At 41.1% G+C, this 19,422-nt stretch overlaps 1 protein-coding gene across 1 annotated transcript; it reads left to right on the top strand.

The window, feature by feature from the left end:
- The first annotated feature begins 710 nt into the window (after positions 1 to 710).
- Positions 711 to 18,806, top strand: DBX2 (developing brain homeobox 2). Its single transcript, XM_042872703.1, has 4 exons — positions 711 to 1,047; positions 10,868 to 10,963; positions 15,593 to 15,780; positions 17,870 to 18,806. The coding sequence occupies exons 1-4, from the start codon at positions 711 to 713 to the stop codon at positions 18,185 to 18,187; spliced, it is 939 nt and encodes a 312-aa protein (XP_042728637.1). The 3' UTR covers positions 18,188 to 18,806.
- The last annotated feature ends 616 nt before the right edge of the window (positions 18,807 to 19,422 follow it).

Here is a 19,422-nt window from a genome sequence, read left to right as displayed (position 1 = left end):
AGTAGAAACAGAGCCATTCCTGCCAAAAGATGTTTATGCCTACAGAAACCATCGTCCCACATCTTCAGGAAAATATGATTAACAGCACTGTGCTGATCTTAATCAGATTTATTGAGACAAATGTTAAAAATCCAGCGGGGAGGGGGCAGGGGGGGGCATTAAAAATATATTGAAAAAGCAAATCGAAATACCCAGAGGGAGTGAGCTAATGACCGTCTTCCTATTACCTCATGAGATCAGGAGGTCGGCCGATCCGGCCGCAGCGCTGCGGTCAGCACCGCGGCCACCTTCCCCCGCCCGAGCCCGGGGCCGCGCTCCCCCCTGTCCCCTCGGCACAGGTTGGCCGGCAGCCGCGGGCCCGCCGCCATGTCGGGACGCCGGGGGCGCCCTGAGGGGTGACATGGCGGCGGGTAGCAGGGGGCAGCCACCCCCGCGCGAGGACGCGGCCGCACCGCTCCCCGCCCTGCCCCCCTTCCCGAGGGGCTGCCGGGCCGGGCGGCATTGTTGGCCGCGTCCATCACTCCCCGGCCCGGCTGACATAATGAATGCGCTTGGACACACCTTCCAGCCCGGCGGAGAGGCGCGGCGTGCCTCCCCCGAGCGCTCTGCTCACCGCAGCCCTCCCGGCCCCGCAGCCCGGCGCCCCGTCCCAGCCCAGTGAGGGGCCGCGGCGGCCGGGCCGGGGCGGGCCGGGCCGGGCGGCCCTCGCTATGCTGCCCAGTGCGCTGTACTGGGACCTGGTGGGCTCCTCGGCGCTCCTCAACCTGCCGGCGGCGCCGGGCTTCGGCAGCCTGGGCAAAAGTTTCCTCATCGAGAACTTGCTGCGGGCCGGCGCGCCGCAGAGCCCTGCCCAGCTCCGTCCCCTCCCCGCCAGCCCCGTCCCCCTCAAGCTGTGCCCCGCGGCGGAACAAATCAGCCCCTCGGGGGGTCCCTATCCGACCAGATGGGCTTTCCAAGTGCTTAATCCCTCGGCGGCGGACGGCGGCCGCCTGCCAGCGCGGGCTCCGGCGGCGGACAGAGGCGGCGTCTTCCCGCCGGCGGCCACAGGTGAGCGCAGGGACGGGGAAGCGGGCGGGGCGGCCGGGCCGCGGGCAGGCTCTCGCCATCCGCGGCTTTGAACTTCGCGGAGCCGCGCACCTGCGGATGGAGCGAGCGCGGCGGAGCGTCGCTGCTGGCCGTGGGGATGGCTCGAATTGCTTTTTTCGCAGCTCCGTACGGCCCGAAGCGGTCCGAGAGCCCCGCGCTCGGTAGCGGGGAAGCCGAGCGGCACTGCCGCCCTCAGAGCGGGCTGACGCGATGTTTCGGAGCCAAGTTTATTTCCTAATGCGCCGCGTGTGTTTTGCCTGAACGGAACCGCTGTAAAGCATATTTAGGAGTGAGCGTTTCTGTCAGTCGTTGAGCCGGTTGGGGCTGAATTACAAAATCCCTAAAATTCAGCCACGGATGTGCCCTTTATGTTCGAATGTATCAATTTATTTCAGCGTTCTGTGGTGTGTTTGGAATTTTGATGTGTGATCATTCGGTCTTAAATGTGCCTAAAATAAGACAGACGGAAGCCTGACTGTTGAGCTGAGGATTTCAGGTGTGAAACGAGTGGCTCCCTGTAGAACCGGAGTTGTTAAAAATTATTTTCTTTTCCAAGTGTACTTTTATTTTAATTAAATCCTACAAAGCGTTCTGCAAAATCCAAAACATTTTTTGTGCCTTTAGCATTTCCGGGCCTTGGTGATGTGAGCGTGTCTTAAGCATTTCAGTTATTGAAACATATATTTGCGTTTCCCAAGACAGGATAGAGGACAAACCCCATCTCTCTGCAATTAGCTGCACATTCCTTTTCTTTATTCTTATTTATTTATTTATTTTTAAGTTGTAGAGCCAGTGCTGCTTTTCTATGTACAAAGCACACATAGAAGTAGGACAGCAGATCCCCCAGCACTCTCACACGTTACTTAATGTTGAATTTTTCAAGTGCTTGCTTCCAGAGTTTGTTTGCTTTCATCGACCTACATGGGTACCTGTGAACTTGGCAAAGTGCAGCATAGTCGAGCCTTCCTAGTAATGACCCTATATTTTTTGCTAGCCCATAACTAGTTACATAGGGAACTTTGGGGTAAAGCACCAAACCCTTACATTTGAGCAGTGAGAAATACTAGATTTCCTCGTGCATTATGCACTCATTAAGAAAGTCCGCTAACGTAGATGTACAACAGGAATGTATAGGTTTTAGCAAGGCTAGTAGATGCTGGTCTGACTGATATCTTTTAGGGTGATGGGCAATCTTAGGATTCTGAGTTCTTGTCAATATAAGTTAAATCAGAACAGCTCTGCTGAGCCAGATTTTGTGGTTTCTAAGGAGTTTCTTCTCTCTAGCATCGGCATACTCTACAGGAACTGTTCACACACATTGGTCAGTGGTAATTCTGAGTAAGGCTCACACGGTTCCTTGCTTGTACTCTGGTAGGGAAAAAAGCTCCTTTTTGTCAGAGTATGGATTTTCAGTGTTTACAGAAAGTATGTTAACTAAGGAGCTTTTATTAGGTAAATCACAGAATCGTAGGAGTTGGACGGAACTTTAGAGATCATTGAGTCCAACCCCCTACTAAAGCAAGTTTTGTATGGCAGGAGAGGTGGCTTTTTAATTTAGAGATTTTTATCTGGACTAAATATTTGTTTGGAGGAGTAAACACATTTCAGTTTGGACTTCCAAATCAATACAGCATTTTAGTCTGAGTTCTTATTAAAGATTACAGAAGAGAATAAAGCAAATTGCTTTTTTAATTTTTCTGAGCTGGCAAGTATTTACATACTATGTAGGGACTGAAAGTGCTCTAACAAACTAGATTTGCACAATTTAAGGTGTTTAAAGTGAGGGGAAAAAAATAAAAAGACTGAAAATTATCATAATTGTTGGTATAAGTGATCTGTATTGCTTGTGTAGTCCCAAATTCTGGTGTGGCCACCAAAATTTTCCAGAAAGCAAGGCATAGCAAATTACAGCAGAGACCAAACTTGACACGCTGAAACTTTTTACAGATCCAAAACCAACATTTACCCATAACACCCGTTGGGGAATGTCATGAGCAAAGCACACTGTTTTGGGATATTATTTATCTTTATGTAGAAGTGCCAAGGAATAAGAATCCTGTATTCTTTCTGCAAACTGGAAAGCTCTCATCCATGTATGCCATGGAGTCTGCCTGGGATTGGACTGTTGATGGGTGCCTTCTACTCGTGGTGGCCTTTCCCTTTGTAACTCTTCAGCAGCAGTTTTATTAGCAAATTTTCGTTCCTATTACTTACAGATTTGTACTGATACAGTTTTATCATTCAAGTATTTATCTGCTTATGTATTTTGAGTTCCCCTAAAAATAATCCTTAAGGAAAAACTGAACAGGTACTCATGAAGTATTACCCTGTAAGATGCATCGTCTAATGAGTGAAAGAAAATTTGATAAGAAATATCATTATGCTCTCTGTAAATTTTAAAATCACTTTCCAGCATTGCATTGATTTTTATAAATGAAATCAAAAGAAAGGTTTTTAAAACATAGCTTTTTTTTTAACTTAAGAGTACAACCACATGAACCAGCATGCTTCACAGAGTTTCAGAAGGAAAAGCAGAAGGAATGGTAATGGCAGATGATCAACTTGCTTTCTGCCATGTTTGCCTTATAGCTACTCTGGATTCCTGCACGCTGCCTTGCGCCTTTCTCTCAAGCCTCTGTGTTGTGATAGAATGTTGAACTGGGCCCACCAGCTTCAGCACACAGGAATCACTGTTTCTGGCTAACTGAACTGAATTTCTCCCAGTGTCAGTGCTGTGGGCCTCTTATCCTTTAACACCTTTTGCCTTAATACAATAGAAATTAAATCCTACTTTGAGCTTTGTGAGAACTATGCATACACTGTAACCAGGGCTGTACACACAGTGGTTCTGCTTTTTAAGCACTGGGCACCAGAAGAGTGTTCTTCCTATGTTGAAACATTTAAAAGTTGCACTGTTGTAAACCAGCTTTTCCCAGTGAAATGTACTCCAGCTATGCAACTTATACTTCAACCGTGAAAGGTGAGGGAAGCCTAAAGTAGAGATTTTGAGCAATCTAGTAGAATCTGAGTAGGAAGGAAGTCTGCAATTTTTTGCTTGCTAATCTCTGATTTGGTTCTTATCCTTGTAGTCCAGTGCTATCATCACCTTCTGGTTGTAATGGAAGACTTGAGGGTTTCTCTCAGCATTTTCTGGCATAGGAAAATTATCTGGAGTGTGATGAGATGCAGCTGGCTGTACCGCGGACTTTAAAGAGGTGCTTTACATTTCTCTCCTTGTGACTTGACTTCCACAAGTACTGGTCGGCACCAAGTTGGAGTGACCTCAGTGAGAAGAGTGCTGTTCTCTGCTACCTGAAATTATTTTCCACAAAATCTCTTATTTTCTCAAAGTAACATGCCCTGGAAGGAAAATGCCAGTAAGTTCTTTGACCTGAGTATGCTCACTAGTACATACATGGCAAGAATTTGGCTTTCTACTTTAATCTTGGTATTTTGATAGATTAACAGAGAAAAGAAACTGAAAAGCACAATGAAACAAATAAAATAAACATAGTAGTGAGATACTTCCATCATAAAACTTTCTGAAAAATTAAGCTTATGGGATTTTTGCCTAAGGCGTCAGAATACAGTAGAAAAGAATACAGTGCATCACATATAACATGAAAGAAAGCAATTAGAATAAGTAAATCATAAACATAAAATGAACTTACACTAATAAACATCTGTTCTACAATATGGATGTGGCTTCTGTTTCTCCAACATTTGAGTACTTTACATCTGAATGCATTTATCGTGGCAACGTGTCAGAGAGGTATGAGAGACCTCTACTGTTTAGAGGAACAGCTGGAGCAAAGGAAGTAACTTGCCTAAGGTAATACAGGAAACTGGTAACATTGCAGGGAAGTAAAACCAAGTCATCATCTGCAGGCTGACTCTTTGGGCTAGTGTCTGTTTTTTCTCCTCAGTGTAATGACAGTAATTCTGTCCTATAATAATTGTTTTGCTTTTTTTCCCCCTGCTTTTAGTAAAATTCCATGCTTCTTTATGACAACCAGGAAATAATTTAAACTATAGCATCTTTTCCTACTTCCAGATAACTCTTTGAGCCATTTGATAGAATTGGTTTGAGGTGCCCAGCGTGCCTTAAAAGAGTGGCTGCACAGTGGCTCTTAAAGCTGCCTCTTCCCTCTGTGTAAGGCTGCCAGAGCTAGACCTGTGCCAGCCCTACTCCCACCCTGTACAACAGTCTGGGCACAGTGACAGCTGTAGTGGGGGAGTGCTGTGGCCTCTGGTGGCACTGAGAAAGGACAAAGCTCCAGTCTGAAAGTGATTTGAGTTTGGATTTGAGTACCGCCAGGAGATCTCAGGGTAGCATTGAGAAGAGCAGTAGTAAGGGTCTGCAGAAAGGCAGTTATTTGCTAAAGGAAAACTGTGGAATTAATCATGCCTACAGATTGCGAATTCATTTCTATAAAGTGCCCATTATACTTCAGATTGAGGTCTTCTGAAATTTCATACTGTATTCATTGGGTTTTTAGAAAACAAATGAAGTGATAAGGATTAATCTCATCAGGCACGTTCTCTACACAAGTGGAGAATTTCATCGAGCTTCACTGTGCTATCATTTTTTACATTCCTAAGTACCCCGTGATTTGGGAAGGCAAGCCCTTTGCCTCTATTTGCCACTGAAAGTGTTTCATAGAACATCATTCTTGCTTAATTCAGCTTTGCAAACCAATTTGTACTCTAATATTTCTATCTTTGTGGTCAGTCATAAGCTATAACAGAACTGGGAAGGAAGTCTTTTCAGAATGAAAACAAGTTCAAGTATGTAAAGCAGGAGGAGGCTCAGGTAAGAATTGCAGCTCTTCAGTGCATACTGCTGGAGTAAATGATGCATTTTAGGCAATGGTAAGATTTTGAGTTGGGGCTGCTGTGATGAAAATGGGTGAACTGCCCTACTGCTGCATGTGAGCCTAATTTCACCTTGTTTGAGGAAATTATTTTCAAAATGTGTTGATAATCAAAGAAAATAATTCTTTATGACTGAAGTTTATCATTTTTTCCATCCTGCTTATGTCTGTAGAGTGGGTGGTATTATTTTGACAAGATAAGAATGCCATCTTACTTCAACTGCTTAAAAATAAAGGGGTCTTGTCTAATCTAGTTGTCCATGTACCTTGTCTAATCCATAGTTGATACAGAGAGACACCTCCAGAGAATGACACAACTTATCTTCTTAGACATCTATTTTAAGGGGCTGAGTCTTTATATACACTGCTTATCTCTTCTCATTGACTGTACAGGATGCCTAGGGAAGGAGCTTAGCACACCAAACTTTTGGACAGAGAAGTGACAATAACGCCCTTAAAATGAGAAAAGAGAACTAGTAAGCAGAAAGTGCCATGGTTGTGCACAAGCCTTTGGGTGTCTGGCAGAAGCCAAGCAGGGCAGGAGATGAAGCCTTCCGGATTCACATCGTATCAACAGCAAAAGCATTTATAAAGCATGGAGAAGGTAGAAGGAGCCTTTATTGCTGATGCGGAGAGGTCTATGTAGGCTTTGGCACTGGTGTGGGCTGTGGATGTTGTCCTAGCAATGAGTTCTGCATGCTTCTTCCTTAAGCAGAGAAAACAATCATGTACAAAGCGTGCCCTAATAATAAGGCATGCAAATGATACCTCTGAAAACTGGTGGGTATTCGTGTGATCTGAGCTAATCCTCAGTGTGACTCTGTCATCTACTACATTGCTATAGGTGCAAAGAACCAATAATCATTCTGTTAGCACATTTCAAGCCCTATTTGGTGACATAGCCTTTCTGGAGTGACTACTCTGCTGATTTTTGAAAGCCCCATTGAGACCCATTATAAAAATGCAAGCCTGCTTCTCATATATTAACTTTTCATGCAGAATTCCCAGATACACTTTTGGAACTACAAAACCGTTTATGTGAATATTTGCTGGGGTTTTAAAACTGATCTGTGTATTCACTCAGGTCTGCCTGTGTGTCTCAGCTTCCTCTGAGCATTCACACTGCCTGGTTTTACAGGAGAGGATGCAAAGCAAATAAGCAGGGATGGACAGCTCTGAGGTATGCTGCATCACGAGTTCTTGAAGTACATTTTGACACATCTGTGTGGTGCTGACCTCCCTTAGTAGGAGATGGCAGCAGCTGCCGCTTTCTTCTCATGGCTGGATGCCCCCAAGGGCTTGAGGCTGCACAGCCTCTGCCGTAGCACCAGACTGAATGCAGTGACCACAGGATCAGAGCCGTGGCCCATTTCTGAGGCCCATGGCTTGTGTTATGGAGCAGACAGTGCTGTGTGGCTCAGCTGGACCTCTGACCTGCCCAGTCACTGTTGGACTGGCTGCAGGGAGCTCCTCAGGACATGCAGCTTTCTTGCCTGCTTTAGTCATTGCCAGGAATGAATGTATGTGGGAAATTGCAGTTTACTTTTACCCACTTCATAGGCAGAAACTGTTCAGGTTTCTCAGATGAAATGGAATCATTTTAATGCTTACATATTAAATTTTCCTATGAGGGCTAGAGCCACTGGGGAAAGCAGTTCACGATGGCTTAGCAATAGTTGGAGAGTGTCAGGGCTGTATTCACACAGCTTGAGATCTGACTTCATTCTTGTGCTCAACATTGCTTGTTGCTGGCTCTGTTCTGCTCTCTGAATCATCCTTCTGAGGTGGTTCTGCTCTTGTCACAAGATTATACCATATTTTTACCAGCTAAATGTGAAGAAAAACATGTAGTGAGGGAGGCCTGTGCAGATAATACCAGAAGTGCACCTTAGGTTTGCTTTTCCTCATAGCAGTTTGTCTTTTGCCTCTTCCCTGTTGCCTGCTGGTGGCCTGTACCATTACTAGTGGCCTGTACCATTTCTAAAGTCATTTTGTAATGCTCAAATTAGGAAAAACAGTGTCTTTAATAATAAAACATTTTAAAATTACCTATTTATTTCAGTTGGATTGGACTTAGGAACCTTACTTTCAAAATGGCACAGGAAGGTTTTTGAATTCAGAATATCTTCATAGTGGGGAGTATATTTTGAAGTGCCTCACTTTTGTGAAATGCTTGGATTTACACAATGTCTGTTTTAATGAAATGGGAATGCTAAGCAGAAAAAGAATTAGGTATCTCACATATGAATTATTAGGATTTAGCCCATGGTTAATGTTAACATGACTTGAAACAAAAGCTACTGTTTTGTTACTGTATGCTTCATTCTGGCCAATAAATACAGAACTAATATTCTGACATTTCAGCAATTTTCAGCCAAATAATGTTTGCTTTGAGTTGCTTGACCCCAAATATCGGTAGAGTGGCCATGATACATGTGACCACAAAACCAAAATATAGGCAATGTTTTCCATATGTATTAAGGTGAAGCTTGAGTGTTTTTCTCTCCATACAGCTCCCAGAGTAAAGTTGAATTTATAATTGTATTGTGTCACATTCTTTACCATTGTAACTTTGTAACTCCTTCACTTTGCTCCTAGTGCAGCTGCTTCAGAAGACATGACCTGGCAATGTGTTTGGATAGATCTAACAATTTACACACGGATCAGTGTGGTTGAAGCACATTAAAGAAGTTGCATTGCCTATGGGTTTAGGAGAAATAATGCCAGTGGCTATTCCACAGGATCTATAGTGAATCAACCTTGAGAAATAGTCTCAGGAACCACTTGGTTCAGAGTTGTATGAAGATATCATTTTGATGTTACTACTTAGTCAGGCACCTTCCCTTGGAGGAATATGTGCCATGCAGTCAAAGAAATCCCCCCTCACCCCAAACACACTCACACAAACAAACAAAAAAAAAGCAGGAGTTGGCTGGGAAATGAAGTAAAATGGCCAAGAAAGACAAAAGAATGATTTTCATCATCTTGAGCAGATCTCTGCTTGGAGCTTTCTGCTGCTTGCTATGCATTAAATCATTGCCACAGCATAGTAGAAGTGTGTGGCTAGTTTGAGGTTTTCTTAAGCAAGTTGTACATCAGTATCTTTGATACTGATCCATCTCCTGGCCTTTATGCTTGTAGCTCATTTATTGAGAAGTTTACTGAATGGAGGAAACAGACCTTTTCATATTTCTCTATCTTTATTTAAAGGAGAATGGTATCTATCTGAAGCAGTAGGTCATTCATTCCTTATTTATCCAGCTGTCTCCTGGTACTCATCTATGTCATGATTAGTACCACATTAGCAAAAAAGAACAAGCAACTGGAGAGAATTAAGGACCCATAAAAGGGAAAATTAAAGACAGGCCAACATGACAAAAATCGTATGACATGAATAAGATGCTTAAGCTTTGATTAATAAGAATAAGACAGTATAGAAGTCAAGGAATATTTGATACATGTGAGAGCTTCAAAACTGTAGCAGATAACACATTAGCAGCAGATAGGAAGTATTCCAAAGGACAAACTCTCATGTTCAGGAGGAATGCTGAGATTATCTGGTAGGTCTTTTCCTTTTCCATCTTCTGTGCTTCTTTAGTTACTGTCCACATTATGTACCTCTCCTGCTGCACTGAAGCTCCTTAGATACATAGACAGATAAAATGGCTGCACATTCTTGACTCTTTGAAGCTCTATGGGACACAGTTCCATATTTGATGGTCTCATGAGAAAGAGAAGCTTTAGAATACTAATGGCTGGCATAAATCATTACCCCTTTTTGCAAGCGTGCAAATATAGGCAATTAGTTCATCATGGAATATGTTTTTATTTCATTAGAAACAGCAGTGTTGATGAAAAGCTGCAGTAATAAAACACTTAATCATTAGAAAGACATTTTCACCTAAGCTTGTATGAATTCAGATGAAAAGAGGTAAGTATTTTCAAAATGTTTGGACTTGGGCTTCTACAACGATCTTTCATTGCTTTGGAAGATGGCAGATTTGTATGTCAGAAAACTTACACCCTAATATGTACTCAAGAACCTAATTTTCTGTGATCTTTCATTTTAAATTCAGTTGAAAAACCTTCAAAAATGAAGAATGCTGCTTATATACATTTATTTTTCTTCCTTTTTGCTGATTCCTTAATTTTTTGTCTGGATATGGAGTTACTTTTTAAGCATACATGTCTTGCGGTTCGTTGTTTTGAAAAATTCTACAGAAATATTACCAAATATTACCTAATTCTGTGGGACAATTTTGCAGTTTTACTGTATTAAGCAGAGCTGTCTTCAGCAGGTGGCTTATTTAAATTTAGAACACTTTTCAGAAAGATCGAGCTCAATATTAGGCAGAATCAGGCCCTGTAGTTTTCACCTGGGTTGTCTCGTTGCATTTTATTCTTTAAGTTTTCTTAGTTATCAAAGTCTTTATTGGTTTGAATACAGTATGAGCAGGAGAGTTGGGGATTCACTTTTAGAATCCCTGTTTGTTTGTTTGTTTGTTTCCTGAGATATTATGCCTATTAGAGTGATTTAATGTAACTTTATGAGATGCATTATACTAATTATTTTGACTGCATTATTAAAACAACATCTTCAGTCCTAATATTTAGGATTACAGCAATTTGAAATGTAAATTTCACATCTGCAGAGTTTCGTTCTTATAAAAGATATATTGTGAGAGTTTTGCATATTATATTTAAGTAATAGATATGAACTAACCTTGTTAAAATTAAAGAACGATCATTGGTTTATCACTGTTTGCCTTAAAAAATACCACCATCTTGAGGAAAAGGAAAAAGAACTTGTGGGGCAGGACTTTACACACTGACTTTTTGGGCGACTGTTGTTATGAATATCACCCACGCTCAATGGGTAATCAATTAGATCTATGCTTTCTTTGCAGCTCTTTCCAAACACTTTTTTCTCCGAGCCCCGCCATTCTACTCAGCATGCTGCGGTGGGTCCTGTCAGCACCCTGCATCCCCCACTGCTTTTCCAAGTAAGTTTTTATGCTTCATCAGTAATGCTTGAGTTATTCTGTAAACCAAAGCAGCAGGATTTAATGTGTTCTGGAAAGCTAATTGGTGATGCAATGGCAGCGGCTAATTCCTTAGTAAAATCACAGCAATCCTATTCAGGAGGTTTCCAAAGATTTATCAAACTTAAGTACACTGGGCAATTGTGAGAGATTTCTGATGGCATTGAGACACCCAGACAGAGCTAACCTAGGAAATCTCCTTGTTTTCAATTTACAAGAAAAGGTTCTTTTAAAAATCAGTAACTCTTTAAAGTCTGTCAATAAACGTTTGCAAATAAGAAAAGAGCTGAAAGATCATAAAATGGATGCTGTGTTTTAATGGCAGGGATAAATTATGATTCAGGAAGCTCTAGCATTATTTAAATAAAATAGTCATTCTTTTTGGAGCAGACAAATGCATGCATGTGTTTAATTTGTTTTTCTTTTTTTAAAATTATGATATACAAATATGAAGACAAATGTTGAAGAGAATTTTTGCCAGTGTACCTTTTGCACCCAGGATTAAAAGCTGAGATACACTGCCATTCAAATCTAAATTTAACCTTGATTGTGAAGTTTGCATGCCCTGTTGTAAGAACATATATTCTTAATTTTATGTGTTTATGGCTCGGAAACATGCAGAAGACACGTCATCTGGTCTTTCAAAAAGGAGAAAAAGCACAAATCCTTTGTCAGATCCAAATGGAAACTGGAGTTCATGCATGCTGTAGTGTATATTTTTTATCACAGTTACATTCAGACCCTTCCTGGCTACGTGTGTGTGTTTTATGAACGTTTCAGAAGAGCAGTTGCTAAGTTGAATGATTCTTGACAAGTGAGGCAGCAAATGCTGGCAGTTTAATGAGCTGCAAGTTTCTGAGCACCCCTTTAGGGGGCTGACACTTTCCCACAGAGCATTTTACATGGCCCCGGCTCTCCCACAATGGCTGACAGCACCATGACCAATCACCACTTTCACTTTACTCATCCACACGCGACCTCACCACAATTTTTCACTGTGCAGATGAACTTTAGGAACCATTTCACATTGAAAAGGCCTGGGCAGGGGTCAGTTGCCCTTTTGTATGGCCATAAAGCAATACTCTATGTGCCAGTCTTTTCTCCTGTCTCACATTCCAAGAGATTTTCGGGACACCATTTAAAGCACTTGACTGAAAAATAAAGCAGTGAATGAAACTGACTTTTATAGACTCATTCTAGCTCATCTTCCCATATAACCCTGTCTACCTGAAAAGGGATTTAGTGGATGAGCTGAGTGTATACAGGGACTTGCTGAATACATAGGCCTATTATCAACTGTGGGGATTGTTTATTAACCAGGACTGATACACTACTATTTTGGAAGTGACCTATTAATTGTCCATTTAACTAGAATGTATTGAGTTCAAATGAAAAAATGGAAACCATGACTAAAGCTTTTACTTGCTCCTCCAAGGTGGTCTCTGCCATGAAGGCAAATGAAGATTGCTGCACAGATTAGGGGGGACATTTATCACTATATACTAGGATACAAACAGAAGTCTTAAAAAAAAAACAAACACACACATACAAAATAAACTGGCAACATAGGAAAAGTTTGGTAACAGATTCACATTTTATGTTAGTAGAGCATGAAGTCTTTTGATGCACGTTCACAGCAACAGGTTTCAAACTAACTAACAAAGTAACAAACTAACTTCATTTCAGTGGAGTTGTAGTGAATGAATGAGTGTTTCTGGCTTACTGAAAAATCATTTAACTGACTAACAGAAATGTACTTTTTGAGTGCAGAGTCAGAATACATCTTGAAATATGGGATGTTCTTGAAATCTAGGCTACTCAACTGTGGATGAGTACTTGTTATCTCAAACATGAGTCTCAATTTTTTTGACTCGATGGTGGATGATCCAGCAGTTGCTTTCTGCTGCTTGTGACTGTTCTGTTTATGATTAAATTTTGTCCAGTTAGACTTTTAGAATCAGTCACCTTTTGTGCCTTAGAGTGTGTACATTCTTCACTACTACATTACTCTAATGCAAGTGTTAAGCTGTACCCTGCATGCTGCCTGTAGAGGAATTAATTGGCACCTCAGGAGGCAGGCAGGAGGTTGTTTCTTTGCTGATTGACTGTGAACAACCAGCCAGGCAAGACAAATTTTAAAGGGTCACGTAATCTGGCATCCTGTGTCCTGGGTTGACAACTCCATTGTGGAATTCATCCTGGGTGTCAAGGGCTAGCCCTGTGAAGCTCACTGGTATCTCTCGTCCTGTGAGAGAAAGTACCAGCTCTTCCACTGTACCTTCCAGCACACTTGAAAACTGCTGATGATCCATCAGAAATGACTTGAAGGCTCTCTGGAAAAAGGAACCTAAATTCCCCATACTCCAGAGAGATGTGCATAAAGCAGAAGTAAGGAGGAAGGGCTGGTGTTTGCAGCCAGCTTTGTGAGCAGGATCAGATCATGGTGGGAGAGGCTTGAACGAACTATGTGCTCCTCAGAGAAAGATGAACCCAGCTGGCCCTTTACAGAAACCTCTGCTGTGACATTTTGACTTTTGTCCTGCAGATTGTTTGTTTTGGTTTGGATGGAGAGTCACTGTGTGATAAATAGGAGGACAGTAGCCAGTAGGTTATGGTTTTTTGTATCTGGTTCCAAATATTACTTTGAAAACTGAAAAACATCCATATAAATTTATACTTCTTAATACCATAACATTTTAAAGCAAAATAATTACTTTTTGCCAGACACTGTTATAAGGGACAAATCGAAAGATGGTTTCTTAAGGTGTGGAAAAGATTTAAAAAGGCATGTCTAGTAGAAGCTGTTAAAAGCAGTAGTTCCTAAACAGTAGTGCTTGACAGTGATCTTTAGGAAAAGATCACTGTATACTTGCTCAGCTATTATTATTCATCCTGTGCTGGTCACACTTGAAGGCGGGATACATGGGTAATGTATATAACATCAAACAAGTAGAACATGTGCCATGGAAGTAGCACAAGTCAACTTTGCAAGACATACATATACACACTTTAATTTTTCATTGTCGTACCTACACTGCTCTACAGTGCCCTCTGTGTATGTGTGGGTTTTTTTTCTCTACTGCTGTTTAAAGATACATGTACTCCTGTGTATTTATGTACAATATACAGAATTTGAAATGTGGTGTAGCCGCAAGGAACAGTTTGTGAAAACTGCATCTGGATTCGATTAGTGTTTTCAAGAACACTGCATTTATTTAACAAATGTATTTAATTCATCTCCACTACTTTCACGGTTGACTAGAATAGACCTTTTCATGAAAGAAATGTCCAATGTTTTAAAAAATCTGGTTTAGATAAGAATTTTGCCGTTGGCTTTGATATGGAAACGATTAAATCCTTGGCAGAAATTGAACAGCAGCACACCTTTGCAGCTGCTGTAGCTCTAAGCTGGGACATCAGTCTTCACTGGTGCTTGTGGGAAGGTGTCATCAACAGGACAGCTTACACCTTTAAAGTCCAAATTGCAAGTGACACAAACCAAAGCCACCTTTGTGACTGCCCTCTCATGGAAACATCATAGGTGTCTGTCTTTATGGTATGGCATGAATCAAAGGACTGCTCTTTGTAAGTGCCTCATGCAATTTCACCTCTAATGCTTGATGACAAGCCCGATTCAACTAATCTCAGGTACTGCTCCCTGGGTGAGTATCTGGGGAAACTTGTGACTGCTGGAGGCATGCCAAGCTTCACTAGGACTGGAGGTTTCCATTACACCATATCTGTGGGAGACGGAGCACGAGAAAGCACTAGGTCTTTGGGATTTACTGGGCATGAGGAAGGCAAAACATTTATTTGGATTTATTTTTCATGTGCTCGTTGTGAGACCAGTGAAAAGACAATGTGAGTACTTCCACTTTTCCACTGCAGTTCTGTCCCACACATTTAAGGTCGTTTTGTAGGGTAGGCTCCCCTCTAGGTGTAGATCAAGTGGGTATGATTAAATTCATTGAAATCTGCCTTACTAAGGACTTGCTATGGGATGTCAAAGGATTAGAAACTAGAGTGAAAGGAATAAGTTCAAGTACACCCCAAATCCTGTAATAAAGAAATTGCTGTGGTTTCCAGAATAAGTAAGTGAATGGACAGGGATTTTCTGAGAAATAGTTCACTCTGAAAGCCTTTCATTAGTAAACAAAACTAAAGAAAGCCTATTTAGATTCACTGAATCAGTGTTACAGACCACTTTTTATCTGGTTCTGCATCTCACACAAGAAAATGAACTAGGAGATCTTACTGTGGTTTACCCGATGATAATGTGCAAAAGCGAGCAGAGTTGTTTCACCCTGTATTTGAATTTTACAGTAGTATGAGTCCAGTGTTAATGTTCCTCTATGAACTCATCTGATTTACTCTTTACCATGTCAAGGGGAGACTCTTTACCACTGACAACACCTCTAGATCCAAGAGAGGATTTAGCCCTTAATGAACATGACTGAAGCATTACGACACACTTCTAACACCAACAAATCAAAAGTGGGACAGTGGTCTGCTAGCATTTTAATGAACAGCACTTAATATTTCTCTAATATGTGTTAGTTATTATGTGAAACTCTCATTTATTTCCACTAGGAGAGGAAAGTGTGCTGCCTCTTCTGACCCAGGAGTCTAACTCCAAAGCCCGGAGAGGTATATTAAGAAGAGCTGTCTTTTCTGAAGACCAGAGGAAGGCTTTGGAGAAAATGTTTCAGAAGCAGAAGTATATCAGTAAAACAGACAGGAAGAAACTGGCCATTAACCTGGGCCTAAAGGAGTCTCAGGTAAGGAATGGCAGAAAATCTGTAACTTTTCATCCTTTTGAAGAAAAATTTTTAAAATGGCCTTGAAAGGGGAAAATTGAACAGCACAGAGCGAGCCCTGAGCTGCTTCAGCGCGACCTCAGTACCAGGGAACATTGTGGAACAGATCACCTTGAGTGCAATGACACGGCAGGTGCAGGACAACTGAGGGATCAGGCCCAGGTAGCGTGGGTTCATGACAGGCAGCTCCTGCCTGACCAGCCTCATCTTCTTCTATGATTGAATGACCCACATAGTGGATGAGGGAAAGGTTGTTGATGTAGTCTGCCTAGACTTCAGCAAAGCCTTTGCTGCTGTCTCCCAGAGTATTCTGGAGAAGCTGGCAGCCCGTGGCCTGGATAGGTGGAGCGTACCTGGATAGTTACACTCTTTGCTGGGTAAAAAACTGGCTGGATGGCCAGACCCAGAGATTGGTGGTTAATGGAATCAAATCCAGCTGGCAACTGGTCATGAGTGGTGTTCCTCAGGGATAGGTATCAGGGCCCATCCAGGGGATTTTGAAAGTGCTAGAGTAGACATCTATTTCTGGAGTGTGGCTGAAAGAGAGTGAGAGTTGACAGTGTGGTTGAATTTCTTTGCATTTGGCAGCAGTAAATGTGCTTAAGATATGTATGGCAGGAGCTGTCTGGTGAGCAGAAAAACCTGGGAATGGTGATGAGAGCCCTCATCTTTTTTTTTTTTTCTTGGAGATTTTCAGAACTTGACAAGGCCCTGATCAGTTAAATCTAACTTTGCAATTGGCTTCATTTTCCATGGAAGATGAGATGTGATTGCTTGCAACCTGAATGACTCTGACTCCATCTCAAACCAGCTATAAACAATAAAATAAATAGTACGAACGGTGCTGTCATCTCTGCAGGATAAACTATTTTGGTTCAATGAAAATGTGCAGTTGCACTCATGAGTGAGCTTCCTAAAGAATCCTAGCATATAGTCAAATTCCTAATATCACAGCTGTTTTTACTGAGATTTTCTTCTACGTTCTTGATATTTAAGAGAGCCCTGGGAAATAAGAAAATAATGGAGTGAGACTCAGATAACAGCTACCACAGCAGGAAAAATAATTTTTTGATATAGATAGATGATACCCATGTCTAATTATTTTTTTCTCATGAAAAGAAGAGTACCATGTAACCATGTAACCATGAACCATGAAGGTTAGTTCGTCAGTTATCTGACTGTACTGGAGTAGCGGTTCCTGCCAGCTGTGCCAGTGACTCTCAGTCCATTGCAGGTGTATTCCTTTTGCCTTTGTATCAAGTATCTGAATGCTAGAACTTCATGCAGATATTTAAGAGAAAAAAAGAATATAATGTGAATAATCTGATTGGATTCCCTTCCACAAATGCTCACTCCTTTTCTTAATCTAACAGTTCCTAAGCTCTTATTTCCCTAAGCTTTTCCCAACATTTCATTAATGTCTTTGAGCAACCATGCTTCATCAGTAAAAGTTTCTAAAAAGTGGATTTTATTTCAGAAGCACATGGTTCTAGGTAACCCCTTGGAAAACTGTATTTAGACAGATAAAATATCTTTAAATTGGAACTTCTGTGTCATTTTAAAGCCTTATGATGACCAAGCTTTGCTTGCAGATGGGATAGTCTTAGCTCTTATAGCCTCTTTTAAAAAGAGCATTTCCAAATGCTAGTATTATCACCTATTTTGTTAATGACAGTGCTAGTTTACACTGAGAATTCTTATCTGTCTAGAAAGATGATACTGAAGGAAAATGCAAAATCGCTAGCATTGGTCTTTCATCTTTCCAGTTTACACCAAATAATTACTTGCTTGAGGTAGGGAAAGTCAAAGACGAATATTTAGCTCAGCTGTAGCAAATAGGAATTGAAAAATGCCCAGCTAGTGTCGATCAGTCAGCTTAACTGGATCTGCTATAACATCAAATAAAGAAGGAACATGAAACTAAGGGATGGAAAATTAAAAAAAAAAAAAAAAAAAAAAAAAAAAAAGCAATGTTATTTAAAGAATGTTATTTAAAGCAATGTTATTTAAAGAAAAAAATGCTAATGAACTCTCGTTAACTTGCAAACAGGTAAAAATTTGGTTTCAGAATCGAAGGATGAAGTGGCGAAACTCCAAAGAAAAGGAAGTGCTTTCAAACAGGTGCCTCCAAGAAGGTCTTCAGGAAAACTACCTCTCACAGTCCGCCATGAATTTTGCCTCCCCATGTCCCTCTGTGTGGGAAGTGTCACAGGAGCAGACAAGTCCAAGGTGGAGGGAGAAGTCTCCAGGAAACTCTGAAAGACTGGCTAGTATACAGCCACCTCCAAGTGCAAACTCATCACAGAGCCCGTTGTATTTGTATCCTGACCATGACACTGCAAATAAGGCAGTTACATCATCAACCTAAGAAAGTAGGGCCAGTTTGTAAATTGAGTGGAGAGTGCAGGCTCCAAATGAGAGGTCTTCTGAGACTAACAATATTTGGACACTGTAAAGCTAACTAGTTATGTCTCCTAAATTTGCTGAAGTCTAACACCATTAAAATGACAACTAATGATTTAAGAAATATTTTTCAATACTCAGTCTTTTCATGTCTCTTTTCCAGTCTTGTAATGACCTTAAATGTGAAATAGAAATTGATGGTAAGTAAAACAAAGTGAAGCTGAAGTTTTGCTCTGAGTTAACATCTGCACTGTGTATAGATTTTCATTAAAACACACTGATAGAAAACCACTTCTATCTCTCACTGCATTTAGAACAAGCAATTTATTTTATGCATGAGATGAGAATAACCCTGTTTCCCCAAAGATAATAAGTTGCTTTGGGTTCTTTTTGAGATTGATTAAATGACACAGTAGGTGTGTATTAGACAAATGTAAGCATTTTTAGTATGTTTCCACCATCTGTCCCCACCTGTATCAGTATCCAGCTAGTTGTAAATAGCGCAGTTGCACATCAGCCGATAACCATAGTGAAGTATGCAATAAAAAGACAAACAGCCAATAAAATGGACTGTGTTTAAGCCACTTTGATTTGGATACACAGGGGGAAATACAGTTCACTAACTCCTTTATTTTTTTTCCTGTGGGTTAAAACTGAAACCATTCTTAAATCAATTTCAGTGGATTTTGACAGATTATTAGTGCAATCTCTTATAATCTGTGCTGTATTTCAAAACTGTAATGGCTATATGCAGAATTACTGTCCAAATGGACTAGGCAAGAGAGCTAAAATTGGAAAATCTACCGATGAAGCCTCTCTTAGAGAAGTACTGAAGGAGCTGGCATGCTGCAGTTGTCTGATTCCTGACTTATTCCTCACTAAACTGGTACCCATTAGTACATGTCAGCATACATCTGTATCAAAGGCAGGACGGCATTCTGCGTAAGGCAAGGAGCTTGAAATAGTAGTATTAAAATTACTCAACTTGAAATTATTTGCTTGCTTCATCCAGTTGAAGGAAATCACTTTTGAAGGTAATTATCAACTTTACTTCATTTGAAAGGCTTTGGAGCTCAAAATGGGAGCAGAAGGGGCAGCTTTTTGTTGTTGTTTATTTTAATCATACATTTATGGTTGCATCTGTTGAGAATAAAAATGGAAGGTATTTTATCCTGCAGGCAAAACCTTGTGGAGAACATT

The sequence above is a fragment of the Lagopus leucura genome, unplaced genomic scaffold (assembly GCF_019238085.1).
Source record: "Lagopus leucura isolate 7727_CA_CO unplaced genomic scaffold, USGS_WTPT01 Super-Scaffold_100008, whole genome shotgun sequence".
Classification (NCBI taxonomy): Eukaryota; Metazoa; Chordata; class Aves; order Galliformes; family Phasianidae; genus Lagopus; species Lagopus leucura.
This window is presented reverse-complemented; position numbering and strand designations above follow the sequence as displayed.